General features: G+C 50.4%; 1 protein-coding gene across 1 annotated transcript in view; it reads left to right on the forward strand.

Moving 5' to 3' along the window:
• LOC139563519 (polypeptide N-acetylgalactosaminyltransferase 16-like) overlaps positions 1-17,598 on the forward strand; it is an 84,532-nt gene that overhangs the window by 58,071 nt on the left and 8,863 nt on the right. Inside the window, exons 7-12 of the mRNA XM_071382236.1 lie at positions 4,333-4,420; positions 4,714-4,798; positions 9,703-9,806; positions 12,145-12,271; positions 13,415-13,507; positions 13,809-13,892. Of these exons, the coding sequence (XP_071238337.1) occupies positions 4,333-4,420; positions 4,714-4,798; positions 9,703-9,806; positions 12,145-12,271; positions 13,415-13,507; positions 13,809-13,892 (581 nt within the window). The remainder of the gene's footprint in view (positions 1-4,332; positions 4,421-4,713; positions 4,799-9,702; positions 9,807-12,144; positions 12,272-13,414; positions 13,508-13,808; positions 13,893-17,598) is intronic.

The raw sequence follows: 17,598 nt of genomic DNA on the forward strand, positions 1-17,598 counted from the left end.
CACTGCATCTCAGTGCTAGAGGAGTCACTACAGACCCTGGTTCAGTGGTCTAAGACACTGCATCTCAGTGCTAGAGGAGTCACTACAGACCCTGGTTCAGCGGTCTAAGGCACTGCATCTCAGTGCTAGAGGCGTCACTACAGACCCTGGTTCAGCGGTCTAAGGCACTGCATCTCAGTGCTGGAGGCGTCACTACAGACCCTGGTTCAACGGTCTAAGGCACTGCATCTCAGTGCTAGAGGAGTCACTACAGACCCTGGTTCAGCGGTCTAAGACACTGCATCTCAGTGCTAGAGGAGTCACTACAGACACCCTGGTTCAGCGGTCTAAGACACTGCATCTCAGTGCTGGAGGAGTCACTACAGACCCTGGTTCAGTGGTCTAAGGCACTGCATCTCAGTGCTAGAGGCGTCACTACAGACCCTGGTTCAGCGGTCTAAGACACTGCATCTCAGTGTTAGAGGAGTCACTACAGACCCTGGTTCAGCGGTCTGAGGCACTGCATCTCAGTGCTAGAGGAGTCACTACAGACACCCTGGTTCAGTGGTCTAAGGCACTGCATCTCAGTGCTAGAGGAGTCACTACAGACCCAGGTTCAGCGGTCTAAGGCACTGCAACTCAGTGCTGGAGGCGTCACTACAGACCCTGGTTCAGCGGTCTAAGGCACTGCAACTCAGTGCTGGAGGCGTCACTACAGACCCTGGTTCAGCGGTCTAAGACACTGCATCTCAGTGCTAGAGGAGTCACTACAGACACCCTGGTTCATCGGTCTAAGGCACTGCATCTCAGTGCTAGAGGAGTCACTACAGACCCTGGTTCAGCGGTCTAAGACACTGCATCTCAGTGCTAGAGGAGTCACTACAGACCCTGGTTCAGTGGTCTAAGACACTGCATCTCAGTGTCGAGGAGTCACTACAGACCCTGGTTCAGCGGTCTAAGGCACTGCATCTCAGTGTCGAGGAGTCACTACAGACCCTGGTTCAGCGGTCTAAGACACTGCATCTCAGTGCTAGAGGAGTCACTACAGACCCTGGTTCAGCGGTCTAAGGCACTGCATCTCAGTGGTAGAGGAGTCACTACAGACCCTGGTTCAGCGGTCTAAGACACTGCATCTCAGTGCTAGAGGCGTCACTACAGACCCTGGTTCAGTGGTCTAAGACACTGCATCTCAGTGCTAGAGGCGTCACTACAGACCCTGGTTCAGTGGTCTAAGACACTGCATCTCAGTGCTAGAGGAGTCACTACAGACCCTGGTTCAGCGGTCTAAGGCACTGCATCTCAGTGCTAGAGGAGTCACTACAGACACCCTGGTTCAGCGGTCTAAGACACTGCATCTCAGTGCTAGAGGAGTCACTACAGACACCCTGGTTCAGCGGTCTAAGGCACTGCATCTCAGTGCTAGAGGCGTCACTACAGACCCTGGTTCAGCGGTCTAAGGCACTGCATCTCAGTGCTAGAGGAGTCACTACAGACCCTGGTTCAGCGGTCTAAGGCACTGCATCGCAGTGCTAGAGGCGTCACTACAGACCCTGGTTCAGTGGTCTAAGACACTGCATCTCAGTGCTAGAGGAGTCACTACAGACCCTGGTTCAGTGGTCTAAGACACTGCATCTCAGTGCTAGAGGCGTCACTACAGACCCTGGTTCAGCGGTCTAAGGCACTGCATCTCAGTGCTAGAGGCGTCACTACAGACCCTGGTTCAGCGGTCTAAGACACTGCATCGCAGTGTCGAGGCGTCACTACAGACCCTGGTTCAGTGGTCTAAGACACTGCATCTCAGTGCTAGAGGAGTCACTACAGACCCTGGTTCAGCGGTCTAAGGCACTGCATCTCAGTGCTAGAGGCGTCACTACAGACCCTGGTTCAGCGGTCTAAGGCACTGCATCGCAGTGTCGAGGCGTCACTACAGACCCTGGTTCAGTGGTCTAAGACACTGCATCTCAGTGCTAGAGGAGTCACTACAGACCCTGGTTCAGCGGTCTAAGGCACTGCATCTCAGTGCTAGAGGAGTCACTACAGACCCTGGTTCAGCGGTCTAAGGCACTGCATCTCAGTGTTAGAGGAGTCACTACAGACCCTGGTTCAGCGGTCTAAGACACTGCATCTCAGTGCTAGAGGAGTCACTACAGACCCTGGTTCAGCGGTCTAAGACACTGCATCTCAGTGCTAGAGGAGTCACTACAGACCCTGGTTCAGTGGTCTAAGACACTGCATCTCAGTGCTAGAGGCGTCACTACAGACCCTGGTTCAGCGGTCTCAGGCACTGCATCTCAGCGCTAGAGGAGTCACTACAGACCCTGGTTCAGTGGTCTAAGACACTGCATCTCAGTGCTAGAGGCTTCACTACAGACACCCTGGTTCGAATCCTGGCTGTATCACAACTGGCCTTGATTGGGAGTCCCATAGGGCGGTGCGCAATTGGCCCGTCCTGGTTTGGCCGGTGTAGGCCGTCATTGTAAATAAGAATTTGTTCTTAACCGACTTGCCTAGTTAAATAAAGGTTAAATAAAAACTGTTGCCACAAAGTTGGAAGCACAGAATCATCTAGAATGTCATTGTATGCTGTAGCATTAAGATTTCCCTTCACTGGAACTAAGGGGCCCGAACCATGAAAAACAGCCCCAGACCATTATTCCTCGTCCACCAAACTTTACATTTGGCACTATGCATCCGGGCAGGTAGCGTTCTCCTGGCATCCGCCAAACCCAGATTTGTCCGTCAGACTGCCAGATAGTGAAGCGTGATTCATCACTCCAGAGAACGCGTTTCCACTGCTCCAGAGTCCAATAGCAGAGAGCTTTACACCCCTCCAGCTGACGCTTGGCGCATGGTGATCTTAGGCTTGTGTGCGGCTGGTTCAATCAATCAAATGTATTTATAAAGGCCTTCTTACATCAGCTGATATCTCAAAGTGCTGTACAGAAACCCAGCCTAAAACCCCAAACAGCAAGCAATGCAGGTGTAGAAGCACGGTGGCTAGGAAAAACTCCCTAGAAAGGCCAGAACCTAGGAAGAAACCTAGAGAGGAACCAGGCTATGAGGGGTGGCCAGTCCTCTTCTGGCTCTGCCAGATGGAGATTATAACAGAACATGGCCAAGATGTTCAAATGTTCATAGATGACCAAACTACAACTCCCTACTACATCACACAGTTCAGGCTGGATCTGATTCATCTCTAGAGAAACTACAACTCCCTACTACGTCACACAGTTCAGGCTGGATCTGATTCATCTCTAGAGAAACTACAACTCCCTACTACGTCACACAGTTCAGGCTGGATCTGATTTATGCCTAGAGAAACTACAACTCCCTACTACATCACACAGATCAGGCTGGATCTGATTTATCTCTAGAGAAACTACAACTCCCTACTACATCACACAGTTCAGACTGGATCTGATTTATCTCTAGAGAAACTACAACTCCCTGCTACATCACACAGTTCAGGCTGGATCTGATTCATCTCTAGAGAAACTACAACTCCCTACTACATCACACAGTTCAGTCTGGGTCTGATTTATCTCTAGAGAAACTACAACTCCCTACTACATCACACAGTTCAGACTGGATCTCTGGAGAAACTACAGTGAGCTCACAGAAGAAAGAAAAAAACAAAATGGAGTTCAAATAATTGAACGAACTTCGGACAATTAGTTGTTTAAAAACCAAAATAACAAAATGTTGGTTAATCGCTCAACGTCAACGTCAACGTTTAAAGAACCAGGACTGTAATTGGAAACAGTTGCTATGACTCCCTTTTTGTAAAGCTAACACACACACACACACACACACACACACACACACACACACACACACACACACACACACACACACACACACACACACACACACACACACACCATCAGCACCACTCTAACGTGCTGTTGCTGCTGAGGCTAGGGGGTTCCATTGTCATCATGCGATTTTAACCGGGGAATGAGCGGGGCAACGGTTACTAATATCACAGTCGGTTAAAAATGACATGACGCTCGCTCGATGATGTCATCCGTGTCACTGAATGTAATTGGACACGTTTATCTTCTTCGTGATGACAAAAACAGAGAGGAGGCTGGTGAGGGGAGGACGGCTCATAGTGATGGCTGGAACGGAGTCAACGGAATGGCGTCACGGAAACCATGGAAACACACATGTTTGATTTATTTGATACCGTTCCACCTATTCCCGCTCCAGCCATTAACACGAACCGGTCCTCCCCTAATTAAGGTGCCACCAACCTCCTGTGGTAGAAATACCATGTTTTCACATAATTATTGTTGATTGCTGGAGATGTGTGTGTGTGTGTGTGACCGTGCCTGTCTCTCCTCTCCCCAGGACCGTACCCGGGTGGTCAGCCCCATCATCGATGTCATCAGCCTGGATAACTTTGCCTACTTGGCAGCTTCAGCTGACTTGAGGGGAGGTCAGTAGGAGTACTGTATGAGAACACACACACACACACACACACACACACACACACACACACACTTAGGCATGAATGCATGCACGCACGCCCATACACACACACACACACACACACACACACACACACACACACACACACACACACACACACACACACACACACACACACACACACACACACACACACACACACACACTAACCCTAATTGTAACCCTAAACTTAAGCCTAAACTATCCATTTTCCTTGTGGGGAATGCACCCCCCCCCCCCCCCCCCCCCTCTTTCTCTCAGGGTTTGACTGGAGTCTACACTTTAAATGGGAGCAGATTCCCATCGAACAGAAGATGTCCAGGAGTAAACCCACACTGCCTATCAGGTAGCTACAGTAGTTATGTTGATGTGGTCTCCACACTGCCTATCAGGTAGCTACAGTAGTTATGTTGATGTGGTCCCCACACTGCCTATCAGGTAGCTACAGTAGTTATGTTGATGTGGTCCCCACACTGCCTATCAGGTAGCTACAGTAGTTATGTTGATGTGGTCCCCACACTGCCTATCAGGTAGCTAGTTATGTTGATGTGGTCTCCACACTGCCTATCAGGTAGCTACAGTAGTTATGTTGATGTGGTCCCCACACTGCCTATCAGGTAGCTACAGTAGTTATGTTGATGTGGTCCCCACACTGCCTATCAGGTAGCTACAGTAGTTATGTTGATGTGGTCTCCACACTGCCTATCAGGTAGCTAGTTATGTTGATGTGGTCTCCACACTGCCTATCAGGTAGCTAGTTATGTTGATGTGGTCTCCACACTGCCTATCAGGTAGCTACAGTAGTTATGTTGATGTGGTCTCCACGCTGCCTATCAGGTAGCTACAGTAGTTATGTTGATGTGGTCTCCACACTGCCTATCGGCTAGCTAGTTATGTTGATGTGGTCTCCACACTGCCTATCAGGTAGCTAGTTATGTTGATGTGGTCTCCACACTGCCTATCAGGTAGCTACAGTAGTTATGTTGATGTGGTCTCCACGCTGCCTATCAGGTAGCTACAGTAGTTATGTTGATGTGGTCCCCACACTGCCTATCAGGTAGCTAGTTATGTTGATGTGGTCTCCACACTGCCTATCAGGTAGCTACAGTAGTTATGTTGATGTGGTCCCCACACTGCCTATCAGGTAGCTAGTTATGTTGATGTGGTCCCCACACTGCCTATCAGGTAGCTAGTTATGTTGATGTGGTCTCCACACTGCCTATCAGGTAGCTACAGTAGTTATGTTGATGTGGTCCCCACACTGCCTATCAGGTAGCTACAGTAGTTATGTTGATGTGGTCTCCACACTGCCTATCAGGTAGCTAGTTATGTTGATGTGGTCTCCACACTGCCTATCAGGTAGCTAGTTATGTTGATGTGGTCTCCACACTGCCTATCAGGTAGCTACAGTAGTTATGTTGATGTGGTCTCCACGCTGCCTATCAGGTAGCTACAGTAGTTATGTTGATGTGGTCTCCACACTGCCTATCGGCTAGCTAGTTATGTTGATGTGGTCTCCACACTGCCTATCAGGTAGCTAGTTATGTTGATGTGGTCTCCACACTGCCTATCAGGTAGCTACAGTAGTTATGTTGATGTGGTCTCCACGCTGCCTATCAGGTAGCTACAGTAGTTATGTTGATGTGGTCCCCACACTGCCTATCAGGTAGCTAGTTATGTTGATGTGGTCTCCACACTGCCTATCAGGTAGCTACAGTAGTTATGTTGATGTGGTCCCCACACTGCCTATCAGGTAGCTAGTTATGTTGATGTGGTCCCCACACTGCCTATCAGGTAGCTAGTTATGTTGATGTGGTCTCCACACTGCCTATCAGGTAGCTACAGTAGTTATGTTGATGTGGTCTCCACACTGCCTATCAGGTAGCTACAGTAGTTATGTTGATGTGGTCCCCACACTGCCTATCAGGTAGCTACAGTAGTTATGTTGATGTGGTCCCCACACTGCCTATCAGGTAGCTACAGTAGTTATGTTGATGTGGTCCCCACACTGCCTATCAGGTAGCTAGTTATGTTGATGTGGTCTCCACACTGCCTATCAGGTAGCTACAGTAGTTATGTTGATGTGGTCCCCACACTGCCTATCAGGTAGCTACAGTAGTTATGTTGATGTGGTCCCCACACTGCCTATCAGGTAGCTACAGTAGTTATGTTGATGTGGTCTCCACACTGCCTATCAGGTAGCTAGTTATGTTGATGTGGTCTCCACACTGCCTATCAGGTAGCTACAGTAGTTATGTTGATGTGGTCTCCACGCTGCCTATCAGGTAGCTACAGTAGTTATGTTGATGTGGTCTCCACACTGCCTATCAGGTAGCTAGTTATGTTGATGTGGTCTCCACACTGCCTATCAGGTAGCTAGTTATGTTGATGTGGTCTCCACACTGCCTATCAGGTAGCTACAGTAGTTATGTTGATGTGGTCTCCACGCTGCCTATCAGGTAGCTACAGTAGTTATGTTGATGTGGTCCCCACACTGCCTATCAGGTAGCTAGTTATGTTGATGTGGTCTCCACACTGCCTATCAGGTAGCTACAGTAGTTATGTTGATGTGGTCCCCACACTGCCTATCAGGTAGCTAGTTATGTTGATGTGGTCCCCACACTGCCTATCAGGTAGCTAGTTATGTTGATGTGGTCTCCACACTGCCTATCAGGTAGCTAGTTATGTTGATGTGGTCCCCACGCTGCCTATCAGGTAGCTAGTTATGTTGATGTGGTCTCCACGCTGCCTATCAGGTAGCTAGTTATGTTGATGTGGTCCCCACACTGCCTATCAGGTAGCTAGTTATGTTGATGTGGTCTCCACACTGCCTATCAGGTAGCTAGTTATGTTGATGTGGTCCCCACGCTGCCTATCAGGTAGCTACAGTAGTTATGTTGATGTGGTCTCCACACTGCCTATCAGGTAGCTAGTTATGTTGATGTGGTCCCCACACTGCCTATCAGGTAGCTAGTTATGTTGATGTGGTCCCCACACTACCTATCAGGTAGCTAGTTATGTTGATGTGGTCCCCACACTGCCTATCAGGTAGCTACAGTAGTTATGTTGATGTGGTCTCCACACTGCCTATCAGGTAACTAGTTATGTTGATGTGGTCCCCACACTGCCTACCAGGTAGCTAGTTATGTTGATGTGGTCCCCACACTGCCTATCAGGTAGCTACAGTAGTTATGTTGATGTGGTCCCCACACTGCCTATCAGGTAGCTAGTTATGTTGATGTGGTCTCCACACTGCCTATCAGGTAGCTAGTTATGTTGATGTGGTCTCCACACTGCCTATCAGGTAGCTACAGTAGTTATGTTGATGTGGTCTCCACGCTGCCTATCAGGTAGCTAGTTATGTTGATGTGGTCCCCACACTGCCTATCAGGTAGCTAGTTATGTTGATGTGGTCTCCACACTGCCTATCAGGTAGCTAGTTATGTTGATGTGGTCCCCACGCTGCCTATCAGGTAGCTAGTTATGTTGATGTGGTCTCCACGCTGCCTATCAGGTAGCTAGTTATGTTGATGTGGTCCCCACACTGCCTATCAGGTAGCTAGTTATGTTGATGTGGTCTCCACACTGCCTATCAGGTAGCTAGTTATGTTGATGTGGTCCCCACGCTGCCTATCAGGTAGCTACAGTATTTATGTTGATGTGGTCTCCACACTGCCTATCAGGTAGCTAGTTATGTTGATGTGGTCCCCACACTGCCTATCAGGTAGCTAGTTATGTTGATGTGGTCCCCACACTGCCTATCAGGTAGCTAGTTATGTTGATGTGGTCCCCACACTGCCTATCAGGTAGCTACAGTAGTTATGTTGATGTGGTCTCCACACTGCCTATCAGGTAACTAGTTATGTTGATGTGGTCTCCACACTGCCTATCAGGTAGCTAGTTATGTTGATGTGGTCCCCACACTGCCTATCAGGTAGCTACAGTCTGTCCTGCTGAGTCTACCTCCAGTCTCCACTGTGTGACAGTCTGTCCTGCTGAGCCTACCTCCAGTCTCCACTGTGTGTATCAGACAGTCTGTCCTGCTGAGCCTACCTCCAGTCTCCACTGTGTGACAGTCTGTCCTGCTGAGCCTACCTCCAGTCTCCACTGTGTGACAGTCTGTCCTGCTGAGCCTACCTCCAGTCTCCACTGTGTGTATCAGACAGTCTGTCCTGCTGAGCCTACCTCCAGTCTCCACTGTGTGACAGTCTGTCCTGCTGAGCCTACCTCCAGTCTCCACTGTGTGTATCAGACAGTCTGTCCTGCTGACCCTACCTCCAGTCTCCACTGTGTGACAGTCTGTCCAGCTGAGCCTACCTCCAGTCTCCACTGTGTGACAGTCTGTCCTGCTGAGCCTACCTCCAGTCTCCACTGTGTGTATCAGACAGTCTGTCCTGCTGACCCTACCTCCAGTCTCCACTGTGTGACAGTCTGTCCAGCTGAGCCTACCTCCAGTCTCCACTGTGTGACAGTCTGTCCTGCTGAGCCTACCTCCAGTCTCCACTGTGTGACAGTCTGTCCTGCTGAGCCTACCTCCAGTCTCCACTGTGTGACAGTCTGTCCTGCTGAGCCTACCTCCAGTCTCCACTGTGTGTATCAGACAGTCTGTCCTGCTGAGCCTACCTCCAGTCTCCACTGTGTGTATCAGACAGTCTGTCCTGCTGAGCCTACCTCCAGTCTCCACTGTGTGACAGTCTGTCCTGCTGAGCCTACCTCCAGTCTCCACTGTGTGACAGTCTGTCCTGCTGAGCCTACCTCCAGTCTCCACTGTGTGTATCAGACAGTCTGTCCTGCTGAGCCTACCTCCAGTCTCCACTGTGTGACAGTCTGTCCTGCTGAGCCTACCTCCAGTCTCCACTGTGTGTATCAGACAGTCTGTCCTGCTGAGCCTACCTCCAGTCTCCACTGTGTGTATCAGACAGTCTGTCCTGCTGAGCCTACCTCCAGTCTCCACTGTGTGTATCAGACAGTCTGTCCTGCTGAGCCTACCTCCAGTCTCCACTGTGTGACAGTCTGTCCTGCTGAGCCTACCTCCAGTCTCCACTGTGTGACAGTCTGTCCTGCTGAGCCTACCTCCAGTCTCCCCTGTGTGACAGTCTGTCCTGCTGAGCCTACCTCCAGTCTCCACTGTGTGACAGTCTGTCCTGCTGAGCCTACCTCCAGTCTTCCCCTGTGTGACAGTCTGTCCTGCTGAGCCTACCTCCAGTCTTCCCCTGTGTGACAGTCTGTCCTCTGTGTTGTCTGCTATAGAACTCCAGTGATTGCAGGGGGGATCTTTGTGATGGACAAGAGCTGGTTCAACCACCTGGGGCAATACGACACTCACATGGACATCTGGGGGGGAGAGAACTTTGGTGAGTTCACACACTCACACTCACTCACTCACTCACTCACTCACTCACTCACTCACTCACTCACTCACTCACTCACTCACTCCAATCCAATCCAATCCCTATTTCATAACAACCTCTGGCACACACCATCTGGCCCATTAACATGACTGACAGGTAGGATGGCTTTAGGTAGGATATGGTAGGATATGACAGCAGACCATTAAGACATATGGCTTTAGGTAGGATATGGTAGGATATGACAGCAGACCATTAAAACATTATCACCACCTACTGAATCTAACTGATAGATGATGTGATTGGACCAGCTGGTGATTGATGATGCGACCAGCTGGTAACTGATGATGTGATTGGGCCAGCTGGTGATTGATGATGTGATTGGACCAGCTGGTGATTGATTATGTGATTGGGCCAGCTGGTGATTGATGATGTGATTGGACCAGCTGGTGATTGATGATGTGATTGGACCAGCTGGTGATTGATGATGTGATTGGACCAGCTGGTGATTGATGATGTGATTGGACCAGCTGGTGATTGATGATGTGATTGGACCAGCTGGTAACTGATGATGTGATTGGACCAGCTGGTGATTAATGATGTGATTGGACCAGCTGGTGATTAATGATGTGATTGGACCAGCTGGTGATTAATGATGTGACTGGACCAGCTGGTGATTGATGATGTGACTGGACCAGCTGGTGATTGATGATGTGATTGGACCAGCTGGTGATTGATGATGTGATTGGACCAGATGGTGATTGATGATGTGACTGGACCAGCTGGTGATTGATGATGTGACCAGATGGTGATTGATGATGTGACTGGACCAGCTGGTGACTGATGATGTGATTGGACCAGCTGGTGATTGATGATGTGACCAGCTGGTGATTGATGATGTGATTGGACCAGCTGGTGATTGATGATGTGATTGGACCAGCTGGTGATTGATGTGATGTGATTGGACCAGCTGGTGATTGATGATGTGATTGGACCAGCTGGTGACTGATGATATGATTGGACCAGCTGGTGATTGATGATGTGACCAGCTGGTGATTGATGATGTGATTGGACCAGCTGGTGATTGATGTGATTGGACCAGCTGGTGATTGATGATGTAACTGGACCAGCTGGTGACCGATGATGTGATTGGACCAGCTGGTGATTGATGATGTGACCAGCTGGTGATTGATGATGTGACCAGCTGGTGATTGATGATGTGACTGGACCAGCTGGTGATTGATGATGTGATTGGACCAGCTGGTGATTGATGATGTGACTGGACCAGCTGGTGATTGATGATGTGACCAGCTGGTGACTGATGATGTGACTGGACCAGCTGGTGATTGATGATGTGATTGGACCAGCTGGTGATTGATGTGATGTGATTGGACCAGCTGGTGATTGATGATGTGATTGGACCAGCTGGTGATTGATGTGATGTGATTGGACCAGCTGGTGATTGATGATGTGATTGGACCAGCTGGTGATTGATGATGTGATTGGACCAGCTGGTGATTGATGATGTGATTGGACCAGCTGGTGATTGATGATGTGATTGGACCAGCTGGTAACTGATGATGTGATTGGACCAGCTGGTGACTGATGATGTGACTGGACCAGCTGGTGATTGATGATGTGACTGGACCAGCTGGTGATTGATGATGTGACTGGACCAGCTGGTGATTGATGATGTGATTGGACCAGCTGGTGATTGATGATGTGACTGGACCAGCTGGTGATTGATGATGTGACTGGACCAGCTGGTGATTGATGATGTGATTGGACCAGCTGGTGATTGATGATGTGACTGGACCAGCTGGTAACTGATGATGTGATTGGACCAGCTGGTGATTGATGATGTGACTGGACCAGCTGGTGATTGATGATGTGACTGGACCAGCTGGTGATTGATGATGTGACTGGACCAGCTGGTGATTGATGATGTGACTGGACCAGCTGGTGATTGATGATGTGACTGGACCAGCTGGTGATTGATGATGTGACCAGCTGGTGATTGATGATGTGATTGGACCAGCTGGTGACTGATGATGTGATTGGACCAGCTGGTGACTGATGATGTGATTGGACCAGCTGGTGATTGATGATGTGACCAGCTGGTGATTGATGATGTGATTGGACAATATGTGTCTGCTGCATTCTGCTCTGTAGCAGGTTAACTCGGATAATGAAAACTATACTGCTAGCTCTGTTTGAAGACCAGACTCTGTTTTGTGTGTGTGTGTGTGTGTGGATGTGTGTGTGTGTGTGTGTAGGTATAATCTCCCCTATATAAACATGTCTATATTAACATATTACCTTAACTCATACATCTCTCTCCCAGAGCTGTCGTTCAGGGTGTGGATGTGTGGTGGGAGTCTGGAGATTCTGCCCTGCAGCAGGGTTGGACACGTCTTCAGGAAGCGACATCCCTACGACTTCCCAGAAGGCAACGCTCTCACATACATCAAGTAAGTGAGCTTGGCTGGGTCGCTCTGGTATCCACTCTACAGATGCACACACACACACACACACACACACACACACACACACACACACACACACACACACACACACACACACACACACACAACCATAGACACACACTCTAGTCCTGCCTTTTTCAAACCTCTTCTCTGGGACTCCCAGCCGTTTCAAACCTCTCGGGGACCCTCCTCTCGGGAGACCCTCCTCTCGGGGACCCTCCTCTCGGGGACCCTCCTCTCGGGGACCCTCCTCTCGGGGACCCTCCTCTCGGGAACCCTCCTCTCGGGGATCCTCCTCTTGGGGGACCCTCCTCTTGGGGGACCCTCCTCTCGGGAACCCTCCTCTCGGGGACCCTCCTCTCGGGGGACCCTCCTCTCGGGGGACCCTCCTCTCGGGGGACCCTCCTCTCGGGGAACCCTCCTCTCGGGGACCCTCCTCTCGGGAACCCTCCTCTCGGGGACCCTCCTCTTGGGGGACCCTCCTCTCGGGGGACCCTCCTCTCGGGGGACCCTCCTCTCGGGGAACCCTCCTCTCGGGGGACCCTCCTCTCGGGGGACCCTCCTCTCGGGAACCCTCCTCTCGGGGGACCCTTTTCTCGGGGGACCCTCCTCTCGGGGACCCTCCTCTCGGGAACCCTCCTCTCGGGGGACCCTCCTCTCGGGGAGCCTCCTCTCGGGGAGCCTCCTCTCGGGGACCCTCCTCTCGGGGACCCTCCTCTCGGGGACTCCCAGCCTCTCGGGGACCCTCCTCTCGGGGAGCCTCCTCTCGGGGACTCCCAGCCTCTCGGGGACCCTCCTCTCGGGAACCCTCCTCTCGGGGACCCTCCTCTTGGGGACATGTATTTTAACTATTCCAGAACTAGCATACCTGATTCAACTAGTCAACTAATCCTCAAACCCTTGGTGGATCAGGTGAGATAGTTCAGAGCTGAAAACTGAAATGTCTGGGGTCCTGTCATTACAGAGAGGAAGGAACGATTTAACTGTGTTATTATCCTACCTAACCAGGTGTGTGTGTGTGTGTGTGTGTGTGTGTGTGTGTGTGTGTGTGTGTGTGTGTGTGTGTGTGTGTGTGTGTGTGTGTGTGTGTGTGTGTGTGTGTGTGTGTGTGTGTGTGTTTGTGGTCAGGAACACGCGGCGGGCAGCGGAGGTGTGGATGGATGAGTATAAGCAGTACTACTACTCAGCAAGGCCCTCGGCCCAGGGAAGGGCCTTTGGCAGGTTAGTAGTCCTCTCTGGTACCTTCTAACCAACACTATTCATATCTTTGCTGTTGGATGAAAAACCTCATCTCCAAAACAGAACCTTTTCAGGAAATGGAAAAACTGCCATATTTTTCTCTCCCCTTCTCTCTCCCCTCCTACCTCTCCCCTCTCCCCCTTCCCTTTCCCCTTCCCCCTCTCCTCTCCTCTCCCCCCTCTCCTCTCCCCTTCCCTTCCCTCCCCTCTTCCCTTCCCCTCCCCTCCCCTCTCCCCCTTTTCCCCTTCCCTCTCCCCTTCCCCCTTCCCATTCCTTCCTGTAGTATTGCAGACCGGCTGACTCTACGACACAAGTTGAACTGCAAGTCCTTCCATTGGTATATGGAAAACGTTTACCCTGAGCTAAGGTGAGAGGAGAGAGTCTCTGGATGCGTCCCAATTACCTCTCCTTACTCCTAAAGTGTGCACTCGTTCACTACTCCCCACAAATGTTAAAGCATTGGGATGGGTGGGTAGGCATAGGCTAGAGGGAGTTTCCATTTAACTGTCATTTCCTTTTGTGAAGGGAAGTGCACACTTTGGGAGAAAGGAGAGATTTGGGACACAACCTATCTACAACAGACTAACCACCCAGTTGTTCTGTATAACAGTATAGCCACCTCACTAGTAGAGGGTAGACGATTATCAATATGTTATATATCAACTGGGTTCACCTGCATTCTACTGTTTCACTTTATGATGTCTTACCTCCTGTTCCTCTCTCTCTCCATTACCTCCTGTTGCTCTCTCTCTCCATTACCTCCTGTTCCTCTGTCTCTCCATTACCTCCTGTTCCTCTCTCTCTCCATTACCTCCTGTTCCTCTCTCTCTCCATTACCTCCTGTTCCTCTCTCTCTCCCTTACCTCCTGTTCCTCTCTCTCTCCATTACCTCCTGTTCCTCTCTCTCTCCCTTACCTCCTGTTCCTCTCTCTCTCCCTTACCTCCTGTTCCTCTCTCTCTCCATTACCTCCTGTTCCTCTCTCTCTCCATTACCTCCTGTTCCTCTCTCTATCCATTACCTCCTGTTCCTCTCTCTCTCTTCCTACCTCCTGTTCCTCTCTCTCTCCATTACCTCCTGTTCCTCTCTCTCTCCATTACCTCCTGTTCCTCTCTCTCTCTCCATTACCTCCTGTTCCTCTCTCTCTCTCTCCATTACCTCCTGTTCCTCTCTCTCTATCCATTACCTCCTGTTCCTCTCTCTCTCTCCATTACCTCCTGTTCCTCTCTCTCTCTCCATTACCTCCTGTTCCTCTCTCTCTCCATTACCTCCTGTTCCTCTCTCTCTCCATTACCTCCTGTTCCTCTCTCTCTCTCCATTACCTCCTGTTCCTCTCTCTCTCCATTACCTCATGTTCCTCTCTCTCTCTCCATTACCTCCTGTTCCTCTCTCTCTCCATTACCTCCTGTTCCTCTCTCTCTCTCCATTACCTCCTGTTCCTCTCTCTCTCTCCATTACCTCCTGTTCCTCTCTCTCTCCATTACCTCCTGTTCCTCTCTCTCTCTCCATTACCTCTTGTTCCTCTCTCTCTCTCCATTACCTCATGTTCCTCTCTCTCTCCCTCACCTCCTGTTCCTCTCTCTCTCTCCATTACCTCCTGTTCCTCTCTCTCTCTCCATTACCTCCTGTTCCTCTCTATCTCTCCATTACCTCCTGTTCCTCTCTCTCTCCATTACCTCCTGTTCCTCTCTCTCTCTCCATTACCTCCTGTTCCTCTCTCTCTCCCTCACCTCCTGTTCCTCTCTCTCTCTCTCCATTACCTCCTGTTCCTCTCTCTCTCTCCATTACCTCCTGTTCCTCTCTCTCTCTCCTCCTCCTATTACCTCCTGTCTCCATTACCTCTGTTCCTCTCTCTCTCCATTACCTCCTGTTCCTCTCTCTCTCTCCATTACCTCCTGTTCCTCTCTCTCTCTCCATTACCTCCTGTTCCTCTCTCTCTCTCCATTACCTCCTGTTCCTCTCTCTCTCTCCATTACCTCCTGTTCCTCTCTCTCTCTCCATTACCTCCTGTTCCTCTCTATCTCTCCATTACCTCCTGTTCCTCTCTCTCTCCATTACCTCCTGTTCCTCTCTCTCTCTCCATTACCTCCTGTTCCTCTCTCTCTCCCTCACCTCCTGTTCCTCTCTCTCTCTCTCCATTACCTCCTGTTCCTCTCTCTCTCCATTACCTCCTGTTCCTCTCTCTCTCCCTCACCTCCTGTTCTCTCTCTCTCTCTCCATTACCTCCTGTTCCTCTCTCTCTCTCCATTACCTCCTGTTCCTCTCTCTCTCCCTCACCTCCTGTTCCTCTCTCTCTCCATTACCTCCTGTTCCTCTGTCTCTCTCCATTACCTCCTGTTCCTCTCTCTCTCTCCATTACCTCCTGTTCCCCTCTCTCTCCCTCACCTCCTGTTCCTCTCTCTCTCTCCATTACCTCCTGTTCCTCTCTCTCTCTCCATTACCTCCTGTTCCTCTCTCTCTCTCCATTACCTCCTGTTCCTCTCTCTCTCTCCATTACCTCATGTTCCTCTCTCTCTCTCCATTACCTCCTGTTCCTCTCTCTCTCCCTCACCTCCTGTTCCTCTCTCTCTCCATTACCTCCTGTTCCTCTCTCTCTCTCCATTACCTCCTGTTCCTCTCTCTCTCTCCATTACCTCATGTTCCTCTCTCTCTCTCCATTACCTCCTGTTCCTCTCTCTCTCTCCATTACCTCATGTTCCTCTCTCTCTCTCCATTACCTCCTGTTCCTCTCTCTCTCTCCCTCACCTCCTGTTCCTCTCTCTCTCTCCATTACCTCCTGTTCCTCTCTCTCTCTCCATTACCTCCTGTTCCTCTCTCTCTCCATTACCTCCTGTTCATCTCTCTCTCCATTACCTCCTGTTCCTCTCTCTCTCTCCATTACCTCCTGTTCCTCTCTCTCTCCATTACCTCCTGTTCCTCTCTCTCTCTCCATTACCTCCTGTTCCTCTCTCTCTACATTACCTCCTGTTCCTCTCTCTCTCTCCATTACCTCCTGTACCTCTCTCTCTCTCCATTACCTCCTGTTCCTCTCTCTCTCTCCATTACCTCCTGTTCCTCTCTCTCTTTCTTCCTACCTCCTGTTCCTCTCTCTCTTCCTACCTCCTGTTCCTCTCTCTCTCTCCATTACCTCATGTTCCTCTCTCTCTCTCCCTACCTCATGTTCCTCTCTCTCTCTCCCTACCTCCTGTTCCTCTCTCTCTCTCCCTACCTCCTGTTCCTCTCTCTCTTCCTACCTCCTGTGCCTCTCTCTCTCCATTACCTCCTGTTCCTCTCTCTCTCTCCATTACCTCCTGTTCCTCTCTCTCTCCATTACCTCCTGTTCCTCTCTCTCTCCATTACCTCCTGTTCCTCTCTCTCTCCCTTACCTCCTGTTCCTCTCTCTCTCTCCATTACCTCATGTTCCTCTCTCTCTCTCCATTACCTCCTGTTTCTCTCTCTCTCTCCATTACCTCCTGTTCCTCTCTCTCTCCATTACCTCCTGTTCCTCTCTCTCTCTCCATTACCTCCTGTTCCTCTGTCTCTCTCCATTACCTCCTGTTCCTCTCTCTCTCTCCATTACCTCCTGTTCCTCTCTCTCTCTCCATTACCTCCTGTTCCTCTCTCTCTCTCCATTACCTCCTGTTCCTCTCTATCTCTCCATTACCTCCTGTTCCTCTCTCTCTCCATTACCTCCTGTTCCTCTCTCTCTCTCCATTACCTCCTGTTCCTCTCTCTCTCCCTCACCTCCTGTTCCTCTCTCTCTCTCTCCATTACCTCCTGTTCCTCTCTCTCTCTCCATTACCTCCTGTTCCTCTCTCTCTCCCTCACCTCCTGTTCCTCTCTCTCTCTCCCATTACCTCCTGTTCCTCTCTCTCTCCATTACCTCCTGTTCCTCTCTCTCTCCCTCACCTCCTGTTCCTCTCTCTCTCTCCATTACCTCCTGTTCCTCTGTCTCTCTCCATTACCTCCTGTTCCTCTCTCTCTCTCCATTACCTCCTGTTCCCCTCTCTCTCCCTCACCTCCTGTTCCTCTCTCTCTCTCCATTACCTCCTGTTCCTCTCTCTCTCTCCATTACCTCCTGTTCCTCTCTCTCTCT

This window comes from Salvelinus alpinus, chromosome 34, assembly GCF_045679555.1.
Source record: "Salvelinus alpinus chromosome 34, SLU_Salpinus.1, whole genome shotgun sequence".
Taxonomy (NCBI): Eukaryota; Metazoa; Chordata; class Actinopteri; order Salmoniformes; family Salmonidae; genus Salvelinus; species Salvelinus alpinus.